This window comes from Neofelis nebulosa, chromosome 12 (assembly GCF_028018385.1).
Source record: "Neofelis nebulosa isolate mNeoNeb1 chromosome 12, mNeoNeb1.pri, whole genome shotgun sequence".
Lineage (NCBI taxonomy): Eukaryota > Metazoa > Chordata > Mammalia > Carnivora > Felidae > Neofelis > Neofelis nebulosa.
In genome coordinates, this window is record NC_080793.1 from 94,705,505 (window position 1) to 94,728,614 (window position 23,110).

General features: G+C 47.8%; 1 protein-coding gene across 5 annotated transcripts in view; it reads left to right on the forward strand.

Moving 5' to 3' along the window:
- Positions 1-23,110, forward strand: part of LOC131492219 (inositol-pentakisphosphate 2-kinase) — a 129,664-nt gene that overhangs the window by 99,424 nt on the left and 7,130 nt on the right. For 2 of the 5 annotated variants that reach the window (XM_058695962.1, XM_058695968.1), the window contains 5 exons: positions 3,731-3,789; positions 4,196-4,268; positions 10,977-11,256; positions 12,380-12,530; positions 13,106-13,208. In XM_058695962.1, coding sequence (XP_058551945.1) covers positions 3,731-3,789; positions 4,196-4,268; positions 10,977-11,256; positions 12,380-12,530; positions 13,106-13,208 — 666 coding nt within the window. Of the gene's footprint in view, positions 1-809; positions 867-1,945; positions 2,020-3,730; positions 3,791-4,195; positions 4,269-10,976; positions 11,257-12,379; positions 12,531-13,105; positions 13,209-23,110 lie in introns of those variants that run through there. The other 3 variants (XM_058695963.1, XR_009251938.1, XM_058695965.1) reach the window with 3 other exon arrangements.

The following is a 23,110-nucleotide window of genomic DNA, read 5'->3' on the forward strand; positions in this document are numbered from 1 at the left end:
CGGGGGAGGGGCAGAGAGAGAGGGAGACACAGAATCGGAAACAGGCTCCAGGCTCCGAGCCATCAGCCCAGAGCCTGACGCGGGGCTCGAACTCACAGACCGCGAGATCGTGACCTGGCTGAAGTCGGACGCTTAACCGACTGCGCCACCCAGGCGCCCGGGGATTTTTTCTTAAGAGATAATTGGCCTGAAGTATTCTTGTGATGTTTTGTCTGGTTTTGGTAGGGTGATAACTGGCTTCATAGAATGAGTTAGGAAGTGTTTCCTTCTCTTTACTCTTTAGTTTTTTGTAAGAGTTTCAGTATTGGTGTTGATTCTTCTTTAATCATTTGGTTAGAATTCACTAGTGAAGCCATCTGGTTCTGGGTTTTCCTTTGTCAGAAGATTTTTGGTTGCTGATTTAGTGCCACTCTTACTATTCTGTTTAGATTCTCTTTCTTCCTGACTCAATTTTGGTGTGCTGTGTTTCTAAGAATTTGTGCATTTCATCTGATTTGTTCATAGTATTCTTCTAAAATTCTTTTTTTATTTCTGCAAGGTTAAGTAACATCCTTTCTTTTATTTCTGTTTGTAGTCATTTTTCTTGATCCGGCGAAAGGATTATAGTAACTGTTGATCTTTTCAAAGAAACAACTTTTGGTTTTGTTCACTTTCTTCATTTTTCTCCCTGTTCTCCATTTCATCTGTCTCTGCTCTCATCTTTACTATTTCCTTCCTTCTGTCTGCATTGGATTTAGGTTGGCCTTATTTTTCTAGTTTGCGTAGAAAATTAGGTTATTGATTTGGGATTTTTCTTCTTTTTCATATAGGTGTTTACAAGTATAAATTTCCACGTAAGCACTGCTCTCTGCCTCCCATAAATTTTGGTATGTTGCATTTTCATTCTATCTCAATTTTCTGGTTTTCCTGTTGATTTCTTCTTTGACTGATTGATGATTAGGAATGTGTTTAGATTTCTTGTATTTGTGAATTTCTCAATTTTTTTTTTGCTATTGATTTCTAATTTTATTCCACCAAGTCTAGAGAACATTTGCATGACTTCATGTCTCCCTGAGAATGTTCCATGTTTGCTTGATGAGAATGTGTATTCTGCTGTCGTTGGGTAGAGTGTCCTATAGATGTTTGTGAGGTCCAGTTGGTTTATAGTGTGGTTCAAGTCTTCTGTTTTGTTGTTAATTTTCTGTCTTGTCACTCGTTACTTGAACACCTTAAGCTGAACAGTCTAGCTCAGTTAATACCAGTTAATCTCACTGGTGTACGAAGGCTCTGCTCCTCCTGGCTTTGTTGGCTTCCCCCTTACAAGTTAGTCTTTGTACATACCGTGCTTGTTACTGCAGATTCCTGACGATTGCCTCCTACCGTGTGGCGGACATTCTTTCAAGGAGATGGGATAAAAAAGTTACAAACAAATTCATGGTCTTCTCTGTTTACCTGCCTGTGTAGTTCCTTTACTGGTGCTCTTTATTTCTTCACGTGGATTCAAGTTACTGTTTAGTGCCCTTTCATTTCAGCCTGAAGGGTTCCCTTTAGTATTTCTTGTAGGGCAGGTTAGCTAACAACAATTTTTTTTTTTTTTCAGTTCTTGTTTGCCTGGCAGTGTCTGAATTACTCCTTCATTCCAAAGGATAGTTTTATAGATGAAGAGCTCTTGGTTGACGGTCTTTCGGCACTAAGATTTTCTTGAATGCCTGGAACCAAGCAGTCTTTGCCGAGGGGCTCCGCACGCATGCAGGGACCGCCATCACCACTCAGCATGGCAGTTGCAGCTGTACTCAGCCTTCAGTTCCTCAGAGCCTTAGATCAACAGAAAGTGAGGGCCTTTGAAGGTCTTTCTAGAGCCTGCGCATGGCCTTCTAGAGCCCTGTGTACATCTCATTATTCAGCTTTTCCATTTTAGCATTAGGCTAAGCCTGATTGTTTGCCATGACTGTTACCACTCTCTCAGGTAGCTGTGCAGTGAAACCGTGCTTCACAAATGCCCCGGGGAGGACGCCCCTTCTGCACCTGCTCAGCTCTGAGGTAATGAAGATGGGAGTCCCAGAGATGGGTCATATAACGACCATTCTTTGGGCATGAGGCTTTGGAGAAACTCCTGCCCCGTTCAGCTCCCCTGGTGGCTGCCAGACTTCCTTTTCACCAGGATTGGGGTTGTTGGTTTTTAGGGTTTCCTTGGAGCTGGAGAGAGGGTTGGGAATAGAGCACTAAAAATGCCACAAAGCTGGGGCGCCTGGGTGGCTCAGTCGGTTAGGTGCCGACTTCGGCTCAGGTCATGATCTCACAGTCTGTGAGTTCGAGCCCCGCGTCAGGCTCTGTGCTGATGGCTCAGAGCCTGGAGCCTGCTTTGGATTCTGTGTCTCCCTCTCTGTCTGCTCCTCCCCCACTCGCACTCTGTCTCTGTCAAAAATAAACATTGAAAAAAAAGTTAAAAAAATGCCACAAAGCTCAGTGTTCTTAGATTTGGCCATTTTTCTTGAATAAACACTCCCTAGATTGTTGCAAGCCTTTGGTTAATTTTCAGAGTTCTGAAAGTTTTGATTCTGACAGTTTTTGCCAGTTTTCGCCAGTTTTCTCATTGCCCTTATGGAGGAGGGAATTTCCAGAGGTCTTCACCACCACCATTTTTGCTGACTCACCCCATCTTTTCTTTGTGTTGTTACAACTTTCTAGTCTCTTAGGGAAAAGAAGGTATGTGAGCCACTCCCTTTGGGAGATGGTGTTCATTGTCACCATTCATTTTTAAGAGCTATTTTTTTCTTTGTTCATTTAACTGATACGGTATGGAACTGTAGTAATTAGGTCACCCGATTTCCCGGAGGTAACCCACGTTGTTAGTTTGCACATCCTTCCACACTTGTGCCAACACCAATGTACGTACTATCCTGGGGGCCTGAGATGATGCCTTCCCCACCCGTGTTCTAGCATGTGCTCACTCACATGTGTACGTGTGAACTTCATAAAGCAAATATGGGGTCTCAGCACATGCAGTCGCTCTGCCTTTTTCTCTTCATCCTGGAGATTTATTTGTTGTGTATCCTTCAAGGCTTTTCCAGTGCATGTCTGGATATTACCTGTGGATGCACTTCTTTTTCTTTTCTTTTTTTCTTTTTAAGTAAAGTAACATCACTTCTACTCACCTGAATTGCTTTTTTCTTTGAATAAATGTTGGTGATTTTTACCTTTACCTCTTCTGTTAGCTGGATGTCATTTACTCATTCCTTCACGTATCAAGTGGCTTTCTGTGTGCTGGCCCGTGAGAGCGGATGCACTGCAAAGTTATTTCCAGACCTCGCTGTTACAGTTAGGCTGCACTGAACGTCCCCGACCTGGTGACGTTCATAGGTTTGCCAAAGTCTGGGGATACCCACATTTAAAATTTGACGGAAACCAGCGACTTGACTTTCAAAAGGTTGTGCCGATTTGTCTTTTCCCCAACAACATGAAGTTGCTTGTTAGCCATACCTTCCTCTTCCTGAATATTACAAGTTTAAAGATTTGTTCATCCGATGGCCAGAATTGAGCCCAACTGTTTTGTGAGACTGGTTTGTCGTTTTGGAAAGGTGCTTGCTGCTAGCTGCCCTGCTCCCATGAAGGGCTGGGGTTTCCTGGGGTTGGAGCCAGGCCCCGCCCCCACTAGTGCCAGTGGGCACCTGGAGGTGGTGACCTTCAGCACCCTTGTGCTCACCTCAGCTCTCCCGTCAGTCGCTGACACCGCTTGGCGCTTTCTTAACAGGTGGCAACCGGGAAGTGGAAGCAGATAAGTAAATACTGCCCCCTCGATCTCTACTCAGGGTAAGAGAACACTTCTCCTTTGTCCCTATGTCACCTTCCATGGGGGTGGTGGTGGGGTGTGTTCTGTGAGGGGTGGGGGTGGGGTGGGCAGGGGGGGCGTTCTCTGCGGTGGTGGGGGCGGGGGGCTGGGCAGGGCTCCCGGTTCTTGTCCGGGGTCAGAGTTGCCTCCTCGGGTGACCTTTGGGAGGAGATGGCTGGGGAGATGTTACCACCAGGAAGGGCTAGAGAGTGGGGTGGGCACGCGGGGCAGTGATGGGGAGCCTCCCTGAGGAAGGCTGGGGGAATGTGGCTCCTTGACCCACAGAGCCTGAGGCTTCTGGCAGCCGCTCCCAGGCCCATGCCCCAAGTCAGGGCCCCTGAGCCACAGGCGGCTTGCAGTCCTGTCAGTAGTGTCTTCTCGTCGTAGGAATAAACAGAGAATGCACTTTGCTTTGAAGAGCTTGTTACAGGAAGCTCAGAACAACTTAAAGATATTTAAGGTAAGAGTAGCTTCTATTTCCAGGCACTTGAGCAGTGGGGCCAGTGGGAGTCCAAACTGGGTTGAGTGAACCCGTGGCGCATCGCCTCTGTGACCTTGCAGGTGAGGGTGTCTGGGCTGGGGCTGCCGTGGCAAAGTCCTGCGGTCCTTTTTCCGAGCCTCGTTCCACAGGTGTGGCATCCTGTGACCCCTGGAGTGTGAGACATTAGCTCCTTGAGCACTGGGCGGCCTTGGGCCCAATTCTGGTTCCTGGATGAGGATGGCCTTGACTCCGTTGGGCTGTGTCCCTGGGGTACCTCTGTGCATCTCTGATGGGGTGGCCACACCTGTGCTTTTGCTCGTGGATCATTCAGGGAACTTCTGATTCCCAGATCTTGTCAGTCGGTGAGTTCTCAAAGTCCTATGGCTCATCACCCTGCATCCTGGCTGGGTGGGGGAAGTTTTCTGCACACGGAGCCCTCGCCATCAGCACAGGCACGGCCATTTGCAGGCTCCCTGAGGCCCCAGGGTCGCCTGCTGGCAGGAGTCGGGGCCTCCGTGGAGGGGTTGGGAACAGGACTGGCCCAGATCTGGAGGAGAGCTCAGTGTGGCCTGTGTTGGAAATGTGCCCCCTCGGGTCCTCCTTGTCATCTCCCTTCCTCCTCATCCTGCCCCCAGCCCTGGGGATGTCCTCATTGGTGTTATGTGTGTGCGAGAGTCCAGGGGGGTCCAGGCTCGCGAGCACTGGATGTGTGTGGAGAAGCAGGGCTGTTGTATGTGGGCGGCCTTGTGCCCTCTGTGTCCCGCTCCACGTGGATGGTGCTGCTCTGTGCACTGGATGCCTCTCGGTGGGCTTGGGCAGGCGGGGAGCCTGTGTGACGAGCTTTCTCCCATCTGGCTCAGAAATGTGGTCCCAGTGAACTGCGTTCACCCCGTCTGCCTCCACCTTCCTGAATCCAGAAAAAGAGGACAGATTTCACAATCAATTCTTTTTTGTTTGTTTAAAATTTATTTATTTAAATTTGAGTTAGCTAACATACAGTGTAGTATTGGTTTCAGTAGATCCCAGTGATTCATCACTTACATATGACACCCAGTGCTCATCACAAGTGCCCTCCTCAATGCCTGTCACCCACCCGGCCCATCCTCCACCCACCTCCCCTCCAGCAACCCTGTTTGCTCTCTGTATTTAAGAGTTTCTCCTTTTTGTAATGTTTATTTATTTTTGAGAGACAGAGGGAGACAGAAGACCCAAAGCAGGCTCTGAGCTGACAGCAGAGAGCCTGATGTGGGGCTTGAATTCATGAACTGTGAGATCATGACCTGAGCCGAAGTCTGACGCTTAACCAACTGAGCCACTCAGGCGCCCCTTAAGAGTCTTATGGTTTGTTTCCCTCTGTTTTTATTTTTTCTTCCCTTCCCCTGTGTTCATCTGCTATGTTCCTTAAATTCCACGAGTGAAATCATAAGATATTTGTCATTTTCTGCCTGACTTACTTTGCTTAACATAACACTTTCGAGCTCCATCTGCCTCATTGCAAATGGCAAGATTTCATTGTTTTTGATCACCAAATAGTATTCCACTGTGTGTACGTATGTATATATCCATTCATCAGTCGATGGACATTTGGGCCCTGCATAATACGAATTTAGTGCCATTGTGTTATCTGTAGATTTGGTGTTTCTGGTGATAGTCTCTGGTCGTTTGTAGCCTTTACTGCTTTGGTCTTTTTTTTTTTCTTTCTTTTTCTCCACTGAGAGAGTTCCCCTTAAAATTTCCTGCAGGGCTGGTGGAGTGGTCATGAACTCCTTCAGTTTTTGTTTGTCTGGGAACAAAACAGTTTTTGTTTGTCTTGATCTCTCCTTCTGTTCCTAATGACAGCCTTGCTGGATAAAGGGTTCTTGGCTGCATATTTTTCCTATTGACTATTTCCTGCCAGTCCCTCCTGGCCTGCCAAGTTTCAGTGGACAGGTCTGCTGGTACCCTTATGTGTCTACCCTTGTAGGTTGAGGCCCATTTGCCCCTAGCTGCTTTCAGAATTCTCTCTTTATCTTTGTATTTTGCCAGTTTCACTATGATATGTCTTGGTGTTGAACCATTTCTGTTGATTTTGAAGGGAGTTCTCTGTGCCTCTTGGACTTGGATGCCTGTTTCTACCCCCAGATTAGGGAAGTTCTCGGGTATAATTTATTCAGATAAACCTTCTGCCCCTTTTTCTTGTCTCTTCTTGTGGGACTCCTGTGATATGGATATTGTTTCACTTCATTGAATCACTTAGTTCTTTCATTCTCCCCTCGTGATTTAGTAATTTCCTTTTGTCACCTGCATCATTTTCCATGATTTTATTTTTATTTTCTATTTCACCTGGTCTCTCCCCTGCTTCTTCTAGCCTCACTGTCAATGTATCTAGTTTGTTTCACATCTCAGTTATGGCATTTTTTTATTTCATCCTGAATAGGTCTTAGGCCTTTGATTTCTGTAGCAAGAGTTTCTCTGGTGTCTTCTTTGCTTCTTTCAAGCCCAGCTCGTAGTCTTATGACTGTTGTTCTGAATTCTTGTTCAGATATGTTGCTTATATCCGTTTTGAGTAAGTCCCTGGTTGTGATTTCTTCTTGACCTTTCTTTAGGGGAGAATTCCTCCGTCTTCTCATTTGGCTAAGTTTCTGTTTTTGCGTGTTTTAAAAGCTTGCTATGTTTCCTGCACCTGAGAGTACCGCTATATTAAAGGGGTCATACACTGTCCAGGGCTTTGCAGTTCAGGAGTGTGTGCTGTATACATTGTGCTCTTGTGTTTTGGCTGCTCTTTCCCACTGGTCAGTGCTCTGCAGAGCTCCCCCTTGCTTGCAGTGGGGGAGTGTTTGGACCTTTAAATAGGTGTGCTTTGATTCGTTTGTTGAAGTAAGCTAGGAAAAAAGGAGAAAAAAATAAAACCCTGATCCCAAAAAAAGAAAAGGAAAGGGAGTAAAAAACCAGAAAACTATAAAGCTGATTCCAAAGAAAAAGAAAGGAGGGACGTCCGGGTGGCTTAGTCGGTTAAGCTCCAACTTCAGCTCAGGTCATGATCTTGCAGTTTGTGAGTTCAAGCCCCACATCAGGTTCTGTGCTGACAGCTCACAGGCCTGGTGCTTACTTAAGGATTCTGTGTCTCCTTCTCTCTGCTCCTCCCTGCTTGTGTTCTGTCTCTCTCTCTCAAAAATAAACAAACGTTAAAAAAGAAAAAAAGAAAGAAAAAGAATTAAAAAGACTGATCCACAAAATAAATAGAAGGAAATGATAAAAAAAACAAAAACAAACCCCAGAAACTATGAGGCTGATTCCAATAGGAAAAACAAAAAACAAAAACTGCAGGTATCATTTAAATTAAAAAAAAATTTTTTTAATGTTTTTATTTATTTTTGAAGGAGAGAGAGAGAGCATGAACGGGGGAGGGGCAGAGAAAGAGGGAGACACAGAATTTGAAGCAGGCTCCAGGCTCTAAGCTGTCAGCACAGAGCCCGACGCGGGGCTCAAACTCACAAACTGTGAGATCATGACCTGAGCCCAAGTCGGACGCTTAACCGACTGAGCCACCCAGGCGCCCCTGCAGGTGTCATTTTAAAGCACTCGATTTTCAGTACACTTGGTGCATCAGGGGGCTGGCTGTGCTGATCTGGAGGAGAGGCCCACTGTGCTGGCTCAGAGTCTTGCCCCAGTAGATAAGCAGTTGACGGGGACAGGGGACCGTGTCTGGTGTGAGCAGGTCCCACCTCCATGGGGGCCTCTCCGTGGCTCTCTGAAGTCCTGCCGTGTTGTTGAAGGGAAAGTGGCACCATCCCAATCTCTCATCCCCAGACGGATTCTCGTACTCCCCACTGTTCAGGCAGCCGTCACAGAGTAGCGAAGGCAGTCAGCTCACTGTGCGCCACAGCTCTCCCGTGTTTCTTCTTTGGTGTGCTTCGGGGATTCAAAGCCCGAAATGTTAGAGGACTTGGCACCACGTGGATCCTCGCCCCTCCTCCAGAGTAGAGCCTCTGTGTGTTGTGTCTGAAGCCCTTTGTCCCCGAAGAAAGACCCACGCCTGCACAACGTGCTGAATTTGTGGTGTAGCACTGCAAAAGCATCAAGGCTCACATTGCCTCTGGGTGTGCCTCTGTCTCCTGCTGGTAAAAGGTCTTTGGCCGGTGCCTGCAGGGTCTTTTGCCCTTAGGGAGGCAATATACCCTGTTCCAAAAGGACTCTAGGAAGGGGACTGTCCCCGCACCTCACACCTGCTAAGCTGTCTCCTCCAACTGTGGGGATCATTCTGCCATTCTGCAGATGGATTTTCCTGGGTTTTCCAAGTGACCTGGCCTCAATATGGTTGTGTTTGAGGGACGAGGAAAGCCCAGGGTCCCCCTACTTCTCCTCTGCCATCTTAACTCCTCCTCAGTTCTTATTTTTAATTCTTACAAAGACTGAAGGAATTTCATATTTAAAGCCTAAAGATAAATTCTCCTTCATCTGCGGATTGATTTGGAACAATCTGGAACCTTCAGTGAGGCTAGTATTTTTCCCGGTGGACCCTTTTCTGACTGTGCTTGCCTGCTGGGCCCGCAGCGAGGGGAGTGGCTTGGCCCCTGCTGTGGGGCGGGGCCTGGAGGGCTTGCTTTTGCTAAAATCAGAGTGGAAACAACACAGAGGTTGCGATAATAGTTCCAAAAGAGTGAGATTAAGAGAAGGGACACAGAATGGCTTTTTTTTTTTTTTTTTTTAAACGTTTACTTACTTGTTTTGAGACAAAGAGCACAAGCAGGGGATGGATAGAGAGAGACAGAGACAGAATCCCAAGCAGGCTCCAGGCTGTCAGCACAGAGCCCGATGTGGGGCTTGATCCCACGAACCAGGAGGTCATGACTCGAGCTAAAACCAAGAGTTGGATGCTGAACCAACTGAGCCCCCGAGGTGCCCCCAGAATGGCTTTTTAAGATAATACCAGGAGCAGTGAAGCCCATCACTGCAAGTGCCATCGCTGCTTGTGAGTCAGGCTTTGGTTCTCAAGTTCAGGTGTGCCCCATTGCCTGCTGGGGGAGCCGCCTCCCCGTTGGCCCAACTCCACAGCTGTGGCTGTATCCACCCCCACACTGGACGCTTGTGAGACGTGGGGGACATGCAGCTTTGTCGTGGAGCCCAGGGCAGCGGCGCTCCAGGGAAGGTCACATGATGTCCTTGAGTGGCTGTACTTGTATAGATTTTAGACACTGGGGAGAAGAGGCTTCCCACTGTCCAGCAGTCACTCAGCTGCTCACAGGCCTGGAGAAGGGCAGCTCTGCGGGGGCTGAGGTGGCTCTTGTCCTAGACTGTGGGCTGAGCCCTGGGCCCACCTCTTGGCTGCAGTCCCCAGGGCCTGGTTTTGCTTAGCACTTCATTGTGCTCCACTCCCCCCAGGGACTCCTGCGTACCCTCTGCCTTCTTCCTGCAGCAGGGCCCATGTCCAGGGTCAGTTGTCTCATGAGGGTTCCCCTGGCCCCATGGCCAGCAGGGGCCTCAGCTGTGTGCCTCTTTCTCAGATGTCCATACCTCTGAGCTTGAATGTGTGACAGGGCACCCAGTGGAGGCACTGTGCGCCACTGAACCCCCGAGCTTGATGAGGGAGGAATGCCCTGCCCACACCTCCTGGGCTGAATTGATTCTCCTCTGCCACCTGAGGACAGAGCTGTGACTACCCTGCTTTGTATTCTCCACTGCGTAACAGTCACATACCGTCTCTCATGGTTTCTGGGGCCTGGAATCGAGCAGCACAGCTGGCTCTGGCTCGGCCCTCTGGGGGCTGTGTCCCGTCTGATGGCTTGGCCCTTCGATATCTCGGCCTTCTGGGGGCTGTGTCCCCTCTGATGGCTCGGCCCTCTGGAGGCTGTGTCCTCTGATGGCTTGGCCAGGGCCCAAGACTGTGCTTCTAGGATGGCACCTTGGTTTCTGGCTGCGGGGCACGAGGGGCTGCTCAGCGTGGCTGTGTGGTTTGAGGGGAGGCATGGGAGGGAAGCCACAGCGTCTTTCACACCTTAGTCTTGTAGGGGATGTGCGGCTACTTCGCCTTTACAGTGGGGAGAGGGCTGCAGGGTGTATCAAGGGGCCACTGGGGACCGTGTGGAGGCTGCTGACCGCCCCGTCTCTCCTGTGTGGGAACCAGGGGCAAGGAGTCGGTCACTCCCCTGGGTTAGCTGTGGCTCACGGGTCACAGGGTCAGCCTGCTGGGCATCCCTGCTCACAGCCCTGGGAGTGTGGTGCCATGGGGGATTCTTTGCTAGACTTGGTTTTAAAAGGCTGGATGGCCTTGAAGATGAAACTCTCCACACTAATGACACTGGCAGCCTCACCTGCCCTGCAGAGGACAGGACTGACATCCACACTGGCTGAGAAGTCTGTGTGTCCCCCAGTAGCATGGGCATCACGTGGCTTCTCGAGCGACAGGCTGGGGTCTTTGGGAGTTTGGGCCTAGGGCTGAGGTTGCCTGAGGCCCCGTGTAGTGCTCGTTCTCCTGAGGCTTTGTGTCTCAGGCCAGGCCGGTCCTCACTTTTTGAGAATGTTTTCTTTTTCATGTTCTAATGGGGTTTGACTCTTGGTCAGTGACATGGTGTGTGAAGGTGGGTCTGGGAAACCCAGACAGAGACAGGTAGGAGGTCAAGTCCCTTTACCTGCTCAGTGGGCAGGGACAGAGGTATTTCGCCCCAGCCTCTGGAGTTGACACCGTCCTGTCTCTCTCTCCGCCTAAAGAATGGTGAGCTGATTTATGGCTGCAAAGATGCCCGCAGCCCCGTGGCCGACTGGAGTGAGCTTGCACACCACCTGAAGCCGTTCTTCTTCCCGTCCAATGGCCTGGCTGGCGGGCCCCACTGCACGGGTGCCGTGATCCGGGAGCTGGTGCGTGTTATCACACGGGTGCTGCTGAGCGACTCTGAAAAGGGCCGGGCTGGCGCCCTGAGGCTGGGGCCAGGCCCGCAGGGCCCTCGTGTCTGTGAAGCCAGCCCTTTCGGCAGGAGCCTGCGCCACCAAGGTAGGCCACGCTGGGTGTAGGGGCGGGCAGAGCGTGTGGTGCATCCTGCCAGGGTCCTGCCTGGCCTCACGGAGCACTTGTGGGAGCAGCCTGGGCCCCGTCGGGGCCCCCCAAAGTCCCCCAGCCCCCGTGGGGAGACCTCCCCGTCGTCTCATCTTTTATCTGGGTTTTTAAGTTGCGGTACACGTTTGGGCTGTAGGGTTTTCCCTGAAAACATCGCCCCCTGTGTCTGTGCGTCCTCTGGTTTGTCAAGGGCTTACCTACAGTCTCCCGTCTCGTGGTTGCCACCCTGGAAGGGTAGGTTTTCTGTGGCTGGTGGAGAACTGGGGCTCAGAGGGTCAGGGTCCCACAGCTCAAGGCCCTTGCGGGTGGGGCGGGGGGCCCAACTGTGACTCAGTGGGTGTCCCAGCTTTGAGGCCGCCCCGTGGGTGGTTTGGGCTTTTGCTGTGAATGTTCATGGGATCCTCGTTTGTCCCTTTGCCGCCTGCTGGTGGGCTCCATACGTCAGGCCTGCGGCGTATGGGAGAGCCACAGCCAGGAGCCGGGAGGTCAGGGTGTCAGTACTGCACACGGCTGCAGCTCCTCCTGCAAGGACTCAGACCCATCCTGGTGTTTGTTCCTGGGACACGGCTGCTCCTTAGAAGGCTGAGAGATGGGCTGGGACCCCGACTTCCCAGGCCTCATGGCACCTGCTGCACGGCAGGGACCCAAGAACGCTCGCTTGTGGGATGGACCTCGCGTCCACACTGACCACGATGACCGCTCCCTGCTGCGGGTATCAGTGGCAGCTTTGACCGCCATCCTGTGTGGCCACCGGCCCATCAGCCTGGGTTGTGGTTCGGGGCCCCGCAGACACGGTTGTGCAGATGTGATGACGGTGTGGTCACTTTAAATTTTGTGCTTGGCTCATCTAGCTTGAGGGCCGTCTCTGCACTGAGACCTGGGCTGGGGTGTGGACTTGGAGGCCCTGGACAGGGAGAAGCAGGAGACATGGGGCCCCTGCTGGTCTGTGGTGCCCGGCCCCGTGCCCCAGCCGTTCTGTGAGGCAGGGTGTGTGGCCTGTCCCCAGGCTGTGTTCCATCCTTGACGGTAAACCTCTTGTTTTCCCCGATGTTCTTGGTAGGAAAAAGCGCCCCGGAGTGCTCGGGGTTACCGAAGGGCTGTCTTCTGTACAAAACCCTCCAGGTGCAGATGTTGGACCTGCTGGACATCGAAGGCCTCTACCCTCTGTACCGGCGGGTTGAGCGGTACCTGGAGGAGTTTCCTGAGGAGAGGTGAGGCCCAGGCCCTCGGCACCCCTGTGCTGCCTCGGCCGAGTGGGCCCCGGGCTTTCCTGAGGGGAAGACGGGGCTTGGGGAAGGGGGTCATCCTAATGGGAGGACTGCCCGCCCAGCCTGGGGTTCGGTTCCTGTGGCAGGAGCAGGGCTGGCTGGCAGTCCTGTCCTGAGTCGGCGGAGCCTGCAGGGGGCAGTGCTGCTCCACTGCCGCCCGGGCCGCTCCTGCCACCTGGCCGCCCTCCCTCCAGGGGGGTCTCCCGGGTTGGTGCCACAGGCTTGTGGCTGGGCTGCGGTATTCCCGGATCTGGACCCCCTGTCTCCCCAGCCGCCACCCCTCACTAGCGTCTCTGACTGGATGCCATTTGTCACAGCAGGACACAGCCTGGGCTTCCTGGTTCTGGTCTTGCACGTTCTGTTTAAAACTAATGCTTCAGAATGATGTTTAGTGTCAGGAAGAGGTGGGTCTTCTAGGTGTTCTTTAAAGGCAGATGTGTGATTGTTAGATCGTTAGCAGTTTCAGAAACCGTTTCCAGGCAGCTTTGCCATCCTGTTTTTTGCGCTTTCTCCTTCAGAAAAACATTGCAAATAGATGGGCCTTATGACGAAGCGTTTTACCAGAAGTTGCTTGATCTTTCCACCGAGGACGACGGGACAGTGGCCTTTGCACTGACGAAGGTGGGCGGACCCTTCTGGAAACGCTGTGTGCTCCTTAGGTTCTTCATACTAGCTTGGGGCTTTCCTAAGACATGTGGTTTTCCATGACCTGTCCCTGGCGGTTAAAGCAGAAAAACTGGGATTAAAAAAAAAGGGGGCCGAGTTTCCCCCAGGCGGCCTGGGGAAGGTGATACCTCAGCTTTCAGGGAGGATTTCCCTTCTTCCTGTTGGCTCCAGGCCACCCAGCCCCAGCCCCGTGGCCGTGTGTGGGTGGCATCCCTCCCCAGAACTCGGGCCAAGGGCAGCCTGGGAGGACGTCCCCAGGAGGAGGCCTGGTCCTGCCCGAGGGACTTTGAGGCTCAGTGAACCTGCATAGGAGAAAGCGTCTTTACTTTCAGTGCCCTCTGACTGAAATGCTGCATTTCCTCCATTATGAATGTGGCAACAACCACTGTCGGGTCATCAGGACCCCCGACTTTGCCACTGAGAGAAACCAGACCTTCTTGTTTCACATGACAGTTGCCGTAGATACCTTGCGGTACCTGAGCTTTTGTGGCGCAGGACTATGTCGTACGTTGTTTTAAACAGTATTCTGGCATTTGATAGAGTCATCCTGCTGTTTATTTTCTGCATTTAAAGATGTTATTCTGAGAGGGACCCGTAGGCCTCACTGTGCTGTCACGGGTTTTGCTAAACGCTACTGCGGCTGGTTGCGAGTGAGGGACACGAGGGAGGTGTAGAGCAGATGACCCCCTCCAGGTACACGCGGGCAGCTGCCCGGGAGCCTTGGCTCACCTGCGTGGGGCCCCACGCGGCTCTGGCTGCCCCTCTCCTGCAGCGCTCATGGTGTCGAGGAAGACGACGGAGGCGGCCCCTCCCGAGTGCAGGGCCATGGTGGGGAGTTCTCGGAGGTGCTCGGGGCAGAGCAGTGCTCGGGGTGGGGAGACAGCCAAATCTGGAGCCTCTGCACCAGAATAAAGCGACAGTCTGCCCTATGTTGTCTGCAACTTGGGGGCGCATTGCTTCTCTCTCCAAAGAAGCTGTATGAAAGACTTCTTTTTTGTACGTTTCTATATTTTTCAGAGTTGTTACCAGATAAATATGTAAACATGTGTGTGTAACCATAATTTTGTGGTGAGAGACCCAGGCAGTCATTACTCCACTGCCAGAATGGCTGAAACCAGTGCCACCCCGGGCTGGTGCAGGGCGTTGCCGCGGAGAAACCGGTCACTTGACCGTGCCAGGGGTGGGTAGGAAACCGTGTGGGGAAACATGAAAGCTTCTCACAAACTAAACCTGCATGAACCCTGCCACCTGGCCTCTCTCTCCGGGGCATGTGTCACAGAGAAGGGAATGCTTCTTCTCACAGGCCCTGAGCACTGGACCCAACCCAGGGGTCCACCAGCAGGTGACCTACGGCAGGTGACACGCTGGCAGTGCTAAGCAACCAGTGACCTGGCCACATCACCAGGGTGCCATGCGGGGTGACGGAACTGGTCCCAGAAGGTTACACACTAGGATTGTTTCTATGACATTCTTTTTTAGAGGTTTTATTTTCAAGTAATCGCTATGTTCAACATGGGACTTGAACTCACAACCCTGAGATCAAGAGTTGTGGGCTCTACCGACCGAGCCAGCCAGACGCCCCTCCCTGACATTCTTGGAATGACAAAGATGAGTGGTGGCCGTGGTTTGGGGAGGTGGAAGGAAGGTGGGTGTGGCTATAAAGGTCAACTCAAGGCATCCTTGTGACGGGTCTGCCATGTATCTTACCGTGGTGGTGGGTGAACACGTGGCCACACTACACGCGCGCACACTGGCATGAAACTGCAGAGTGTACCAGTGTCCCTGTCTTTGCTGGATGCCATCCTGTGTGAGGTTTGCGAGATGTCATCATTGAGGGAGGCTCGGTGAAAGGTGCTCAGGTCTCTGTGTTATTTCTTACACCAGCACGTCAAGCTAGAATTACCTCCAGAACAATCTAATGAAAAAGATTCAAGCAGTGAGTAGACTGTGTAATTGTGACCGTGTTCCTGCCCTTCTGTCTCTCAGTTTGGGAGACTGCCCACGTTACGTGCATCGGTTGCCAGCACGCATTTAGCAGACCGTCGCTTGAGGTCTCTTTGTTGGGATGTAAGGGTCTGCCTGCTTTTGTTTCAGGGAGTTAGGTTCTGGTAGGTGCGAACGGTGCGAACCTGAAGAGGGCTGGCCGTGGAGGCAAGTGGTGGAGCACGTGGAGGTCATTCTGATGCTACAGACGAAATTCCTTCAAGAACTCACTGAGCCTCCGACCTCTGATGAGCTGAGGGACTATTCCCTTTATTTTGAGGGTCCGGAAACTGTAGCCCGAAGAGACCCTTGGTGTATCGTGTAGAATTCCACAGGAGGGTCAGCACGCTTGTGGAAAGAGCCGGACAGATGCTTGAGACGGCTCAGAGCCTCTGGCCTCTTACACGTGCTCAACGTGCCATGTAGTTCAGAGGTAGCCATAGATCAGCCCAAACCAGCGCCGCTGTGTTCCAGTCAAACCTCATGTACAAAACAGGTGGTGAGCTGGGTCTGGCCCGTGGCTCGCTGACCTCTGTTTACTTTGCATGTCAGTTTTTATGTTCCGTTTTTCATTCCATTGGTTTGGAAGTTGCACATTCTGTTCCTATCCTTGAAGTGGTTACTTGTCCGGTCTAATGTTAGTGACTTCACCCACCCACCCTGCCCCACCACACACACTCAGAACACGAGGAACTGGGTCCACTCCACTTCTCACTCCCACCTTTCAGGCAGCTGCTTGTCTGGGGTTCTTGTTCTTTTCTAAAGTCGCAGTTTACAGTACTGTTTACCCCATCGTTCTAACATCTTACTTAGAACTTTCCTTTGTTACCTTTTTTTTTTGATAATGGGTTTACTGAGATATAACTTACATGTCATACAACTTACCTGTTTAAAGTAACTCCGTGGTTTCCACTACATGTGGACCTATCCCCAGTCAATTTTAGAACATTTTCATCACCTCGGAAAGAAATCTTCTCCACCGCCCCGCCCCTCCCCCCCCCCCCCCCCCCCCCCAGCTCTAGGCACCCACCAAGACTTTCTGTCTCTGCGGATGTGCCTAGTGCAGTCACTGCGTATACACGGAGTCCTTCAATCCTTGGTCCATTATGACTGGGTTCCTTCACTTGGCATGTTTCCCAGGTTCATCTGCATTGTAGCATCCATCAATACTGTCTGCCTTTTATAGCTGAAAAGTACTCCATTCTACGGGCACGTTCCAGTTTATGCATTTATTACTGGTGGACATTGAGTTGTTTCCACTTTTTGGCTATTACGAATAATGCTGCTATAAATGTTTTGTATACAAATTGTTGTGCGGACATGTTTTTATTTTTCTCAGCTATACACATAGGAGTGGAATTGGTGGGTCAAATGATAACATACGTTTAATTCTGTTGGGATCTGCCAGACTGTTTTCTAGAGTGGCTGTTCCATTTGACATTCCCACTTAACTTAAAAAAATTTTTTTAATGTTTATTTTTGAGAGAGAGAGAGAGCGAGGGAAGGAAGGAGAGAGAGAGAGAGAGAGAGAAAATGAATGGGGGAGGGTCAGAGAGAGAGAGGGAGACACAGAATCTGAAGCAGGTTCCAGGCTCCCAGCGCTCAGCACAGAGCCTGACATGGGGCTTGAACTCACGAATGGGGGGAGATCACGACCTGAGCGGAAGTCACATGCTTAATGACTGAGCCACCCAGGCGCCTTTCCGATTTGGATGCCTTTTATGTCTTTTCCTTGCATAGCTGCCCTAGCTAGAATTTTTAGTACAATGTGAAACAGATGTTGCAAGAAGAGACATCCTGATTTGTTCCTGGTTTTGTTGGGATAGCATTCAGTCTTTCATCATTATGTACATGTTAGCTGTGGGCTTTTCATAGATAATCCTTTATCAGGTTGAAGAACGTCCCTTCTTTTCCTAATTTGTTGAGTGTTTTTGTCAAGAAAGGATGTTGGAGTTATCAAAGATCTTTTCTGTAGCAATTGAGATTATCATTGTTTTTCTTTTTCTTTCTTTTTTAAAAAAAATCTGTAGATAAGGCATATTACATTAATTTGTTTTTGGATGTTAAAACCAACCTCACATTCCTGGGATAAATCACACGAGGTCATGGCATATGATCGTTCGTATATGTTCCTAGATTCAATTTGCTATTATATTGTTGAGGATAATAGTATCCACATTTATAAGAGATACTGGTCTGCAATTTGCATTTCTTATGATGCCTGTTTTGGTTTTGGTTATCAGGTAATACTGGTCTTGTCAAGTCAGTTGGGAAGAATTCCAGCTTCTTACTTTTTGGAGGGGTTTGAGAAGGATTGATGTTAAGTATTCTTTAAGTATTTGATATATTCAAATACTTGAATACTTGAAGCCACCTGGGCCTGAACTTTTCTTTGTAGTTAGTGTTTTGATGCCCAGTTCAGTCTTTTTTGTAGGACTGATGATACTGTTTCTTTGAGTCAGTTTTGAGTTTGTGGCTTTTTAGGAGTGTGTCCATTTCATGAAAGTTGTTATTGGCCTACAATTGCTTATAGTTTTTTTCTTCAAGTAAACCCTTTATTTTATTATTAATATTTTTGTAGTGTATTTATTTTGAGAGAGGGGGGGAGGGGTAGAGCGTCCCAAGCAGGCTCCATGCTGTCAGCTCCTAGCCTGACATGGGGCTCAATCCCGTGAACTGTGAGATGATGACCTGAGTTGAAATCAAGGGTCAGACATCCACCACCCAGGTTCCACTCAAGTAAACCCTTTAGAAATTACATCAGTGATAGCACAGAGCCTGCTTGAGATTCTCCTCTCTTTGTGCCTCCCCTGTTCACTCTCTCCCAAAATAAATAAATAGTAAAAGTCTTTTGGAAACTTCTGCATCCTCTTTGTTGGGATATGTTTATATTTCTCCACAGTATCGAAGGGTAACTTTTTCTAAGCATGAAGAAAGGGCTGACTTTTTCTCTTGGCATTAAACCATTCTGTGTAACATCATCTGTGTATATGGCTGCTGAGAGGTCTTCTGTCAGTCTGCCTTTTTTTCAGGAGGGGAGTTTTCTTCTTTGCCTGCTTTTAAGAGCTTGTCTTTCTCTCTCTCTCTTTTTTTTCCCCCTTCCCCTCCTCCATGGGTTTCTGTTAAGTTTCTCAGGATCTGCATAAGAGTGAAAACATATGGTATCTGTCTTTCTCTGTATGGCTTATTTCACTTAGCATCACACTCTCCAATTTGACAATAAATTTCATATATTAAAAAAAAAAAAAGAGCCCGTCTTTCTCATTACTTGATATTTTAGTGCATTGTGATTAGGTGTGGAGTTCTTTGTGTGTATTTATCTATCTTTATCTATGTATGTTGTGCTTCTATTTGTGGATTTATATCTTCTATTCTAGAAAATTCACAGCCATTTTCTTGTCACATATTTTCTGTTCTCCATTATCCTATTCTCTTTTTCTGGGACTCTATTTAGAGACAGGTGAAACCTCATTTTGTATCTTCCACATGTCATAACTGCTTTCCTATTTTTCATCTGTCTCTGTACTCCATTCTAGGTATTTCTTCAGTTTTGCCTTCCCATTCAATGGATTCTTTCTTCACCTGTGTCTAATATGCTAGTTTATTCTATGAGTTTTCTGTTTCAATAGTTATATTTTTAATTTCTTAAAGTTCTGTTTGGTCCATTTATACATCTGCTTGGTAATTTTGGTAGTTCCTTATTGCTTGTCCATTTTTAAGTCCCCATCTTTTAGTTCTTCAAGCGGTTTATGAATAGCTGTTATTCTGTATGTGATATCAGATACATAATAAAACCTTAGAGGTAAAAATTCTGTTATTTTGGCTGCTTCATCCATGCTTTGTTGTCTGCTTGGGTTTTTAATGGTCCATGATTGGGGGTTCGTGTGTTTGATCTTAATCTGTGGGAATCCTGGACCTAAACAGAGAGTGCTTTCCTTCAGAGAAGATACAGATTCTTGGCTTGAGAAATCTCAGTTTGGACCCTGTACTCTGCAGCTTATTCCTAGAAACACTGCTTCCATTGACATCTGCCTCCAGGGTGGCTCAGCCTTCCTATTTGCTCCTTGCTCAAAACTGTAGTTTTGGGCTCTTCTGGGGATGAGTGGTGAGAAGAGGGGATTGAGCAGGGATTTCCCTTACCTTCTGCAAGCCCAGCAGTGCACTGACAGGTATGTTAACAAGGACTTAGTTGTTTTGTAAGAGGGCCCTTGGAAGTCCTCCATATCCCCTGAAAGTATCAGTTGCTTTAGTATGGCCAAATTATTGTCATTTACTTGGTTTTAATTTGTTACTGTTAAAAATAATGTTGACATTCCTGCTTTTGACAAACTGTAAGACAGATTATTGGGAGTAAAACTGCTAGACTGATTTTTGATAGATCTGTCAATATTGTCTTGCCAAAAAGATTTTGCCAGTTTATGTTCTTCCCTGCAACAATCGAGGGCCCTTTTCCTCCATGCCCCCCCCCCCAACACTATATGTTACCAGTATTGAGAATTTTATTTTTAAAGTTTATTTATTTTGAGAGAGAGAGAGAGCAAATGAGTGAGCACAAGTGGGGGAGGGGCAGAGAAAGGGAGAGAGAGAGAGAGCGAGAGAGAGAGAATCTGAGAATCTGAGAATCTGAAGCAGGCTCTGGACTGTCAGCACAGAGCCCAATGCAGGGCTTAAACTCAATGAACCGTGAGATCGTGACTGAGCCAAAATCAAGAGTCAGATATTAACTGACTGAGCCACCCAGGCACCCCTAGAATTTTATTTTTTAATTTTATAAGATTTTATTCTCAACCATTTGTATTGTGAAATATAGCACACACAGAAAAGTACAGAGAAAAAACATAGAGTCTAATGATTTATCACAAAGCAAACTCGTGGGATTGCCAGTTAGGTCTGGATGTCGAACACTGGCAACCAAGCAGAATCCCTGTTGGTGTCCTGTCAGTTATGCCTCTTTCTCTTCTCCTCAGAATTAACTATTATATTGACTGATACCCCTCTAGTTTAGTTTGTTTCACTTTTGAACCTTATATATGGAGTCCCATCTTTTTTGAAAAACCCTTGCGCCTGGGTGGCGCAGTCCGTTAAGCGTCCGGCTTCAGCCAGGTCACGATCTCGCGGTCCGTGAGTTCGAGCCCCGCGTCAGGCTCTGGGCCGATGGCTCGGAGCCTGGAGCCTGTTTCCGATTCTGTGTCTCCCTCTCTCTCTGCCCTTCCCCCGTTCATGCTCTGTCTCTCTCTGTCCCAAAAATAAATAAAAAAAAATGTTGAAAAAAAAAAAAAAAGAAAAAGAAAAACCCTTTATACCATTTGTAAGATTCACTCATGTTACTGCATGCGTTTCCATAACTGAATTGCCTCATAGCAGTGCACGGAATAGGTGCACCAGTGTATCTGCTCTGTTGATGGACATTTGGCTCGTTCTCTGTTTTTGGCTGTTGGCGAATAAAGCCACTGTAAACGTCCTCATTCAGATCCCTCAGGGTACGTGTCACACATTTCCTTGGATATATTCCCAGGAGTGGAATTTCTGGGCCGGAGAGATGAGCATATCAGCTGGAGGGGATTGTGCAAAACAGGTGGTTCATTTACAGTCTCTACAACTGGCCAGAGTAGTTCCCATTATCCTCTCTACGGCTTGGCTGTGTGTCTTTCTAACATTAGCCATTCTGGTGACTGTAGTGGTGGCTTGGTGTGGTAATGAGATTAGGCACTTTGTAATATGTTTATTGGCCATCTGTGGGGTTTTCTTTTTGTGAAGCCTCTTGCCCAGTTTTTGTAACATTGTCCGTCTTTTTCTTACCGACCTGAGGAGTTCTTTGTGTATTATGGATAGAAGCCCTGTGAGATAGATGTGCTGATACCTTCTTTCATTCCATATCTTGCTACTTTATTCCCTTAATGGAGGACTTTTAAGAAAAGAAGTTCATAATTTTAAGGTAGTTTAATTTTTGTCTTTTTCCTTTTTAAGAAGTTTTTATCTTTCCTCTACTTTAGGGCCCTACCGGTATTTAAAAAACCATATTGTTTTGCCTATCACATTTGGTGGGTATGGCATGAGGTAAGATTTGATTTTATTTTCACATGGAAGGGTCCCAGAACCACAGGGATTATCCTGATCACTAGAGAGTCAGAACCAGCCCTCAAGAATGTCTTTTCCTTCAATAAATGCCTGGCTCTTCTCGACCTCTGCTTGTGCACATGAATCTTAGAATCCACTCGTTCAGTTCTACAAGGAAAAGCAACAACAAAAATGTTGGGCTTTTGATTGGTTTGGCATTAAAATGATAATTGACATCTATATAAAACAGTCTTCCAACATGGGCATGTTCTGTTTTTTTTAGGTGTTACTTAAAATCTAATAAAAACATTTTAGGATTTTTTTTTAGAGAGGTCTTACATTTTATTAGATTTATTCCCAGATATTTGATGGTTTTATTATTTATTAAAATTTTTTTAAATGTTTGCTTATTGTTGAGAGAAACAGAGCATGAGTGGGGGAGGGGCAGAGAGTGAGGGAGTCACGGAGTCTGAAGCAGGCTCCAGGCTCTGAGCTGTCAGAGCCCGATGTGGGGCTCAAACTCATGGACTGCAAGATGACGACCTGAGCCAAAGTCAGACGCTTAACCGACTGAGCCACCCAGGTGCCTCAATTCCCAGTTATTTGATGGTTTTAGATATAAATGGTATCTTACAAGACATTTCATTTTAAGTTGTTTATTGTGGATAGACAGGAATGCAGTTGGTTTTTGTATTTGACCTCTCATCTGTCAACCTTGCTAAAGTCACTGATTCTGTTTATTTACAGCTTTTGGATTTTCGTTTATTATGTAATCATATTGTCTATGAATTTGATTTTTTTTGCTTCCCAATCCTTATACCTTTTACTTATTTCGTTTTGCTTAATTGAATATAGTTAATTTGTGACCGTGGGAATTCTAGTCTCATTCCCATTCTCAAAGAGAAACCATTTTACCACTAAGTTAAGTTGTTTGTTGTAGGTTGTTGGGGGGCTTTGTTTTATTTATTTTTTAAATAAAATAACTTAGCAAATTAAGGAAGTTCCATTTTATTCCTAATTTGTATTTATTATCAGGAGGGGCACCTGGGTGTCTCAGTCAGTTAAGTGTCTGACTTCAATTCAGGTCATGATCTCACGGTTGGTGGCTTCAAGCCCCACAATGGGCTCTGTGCTGTCAGCACAGAGCCTGCTTTGGATTCTGTCTCCCTCCCTCTCTACCCCTCTACCACTCAGGCTCTTTCACTCTCTCTCAAAAATAATAAGCATTAAAAAAAAAAAAAGTTTTTAATCAGGAGTGGATGTTGACTTTATCATTGTTTTTTCTGTTTCTGTTGAGATCATAGGACTTTTCTATTGTCTGTTAATGTGGTTAACTGTATAATTTATGGTGATTTATTATTTTTATATTATATTTGGTTTGCCAGTATTTTATTTAGGGTTTTTTAGTGAATTTTTCAATGTCTTTGTTAGGCCTTGGTATCAAGGGTATGCCTGCTTCAAAAAACATTTGAGGACTGCTCATTTTCTGGTTCTCTGGAAGAGGTGAACTAAGACTTGCATTATTTTTTCCTTAAATATTTTTTAGAGCCACAGATGAAACCATCTGGGCCCACAATTATCTTTGCAGACAAACTTTAAATTATGATCTCGATTTCATATTATCTTCTTCTTTGGTCAGGTTTGGTAACTTGTATTTTTCTAGAAATTTGTTTCATCTAAAATTTTCAAATTTTGGGGCACCTGGGTGGCTCAATCGCTTAAGCATCTGACTCTTGGTTTTGGCTCAGGTCATGATCTGACGGTTTGTGAGTTTGGGCCCTGCATCCAGCTTCACGTTGACAGTGTAGAGTCTGCTT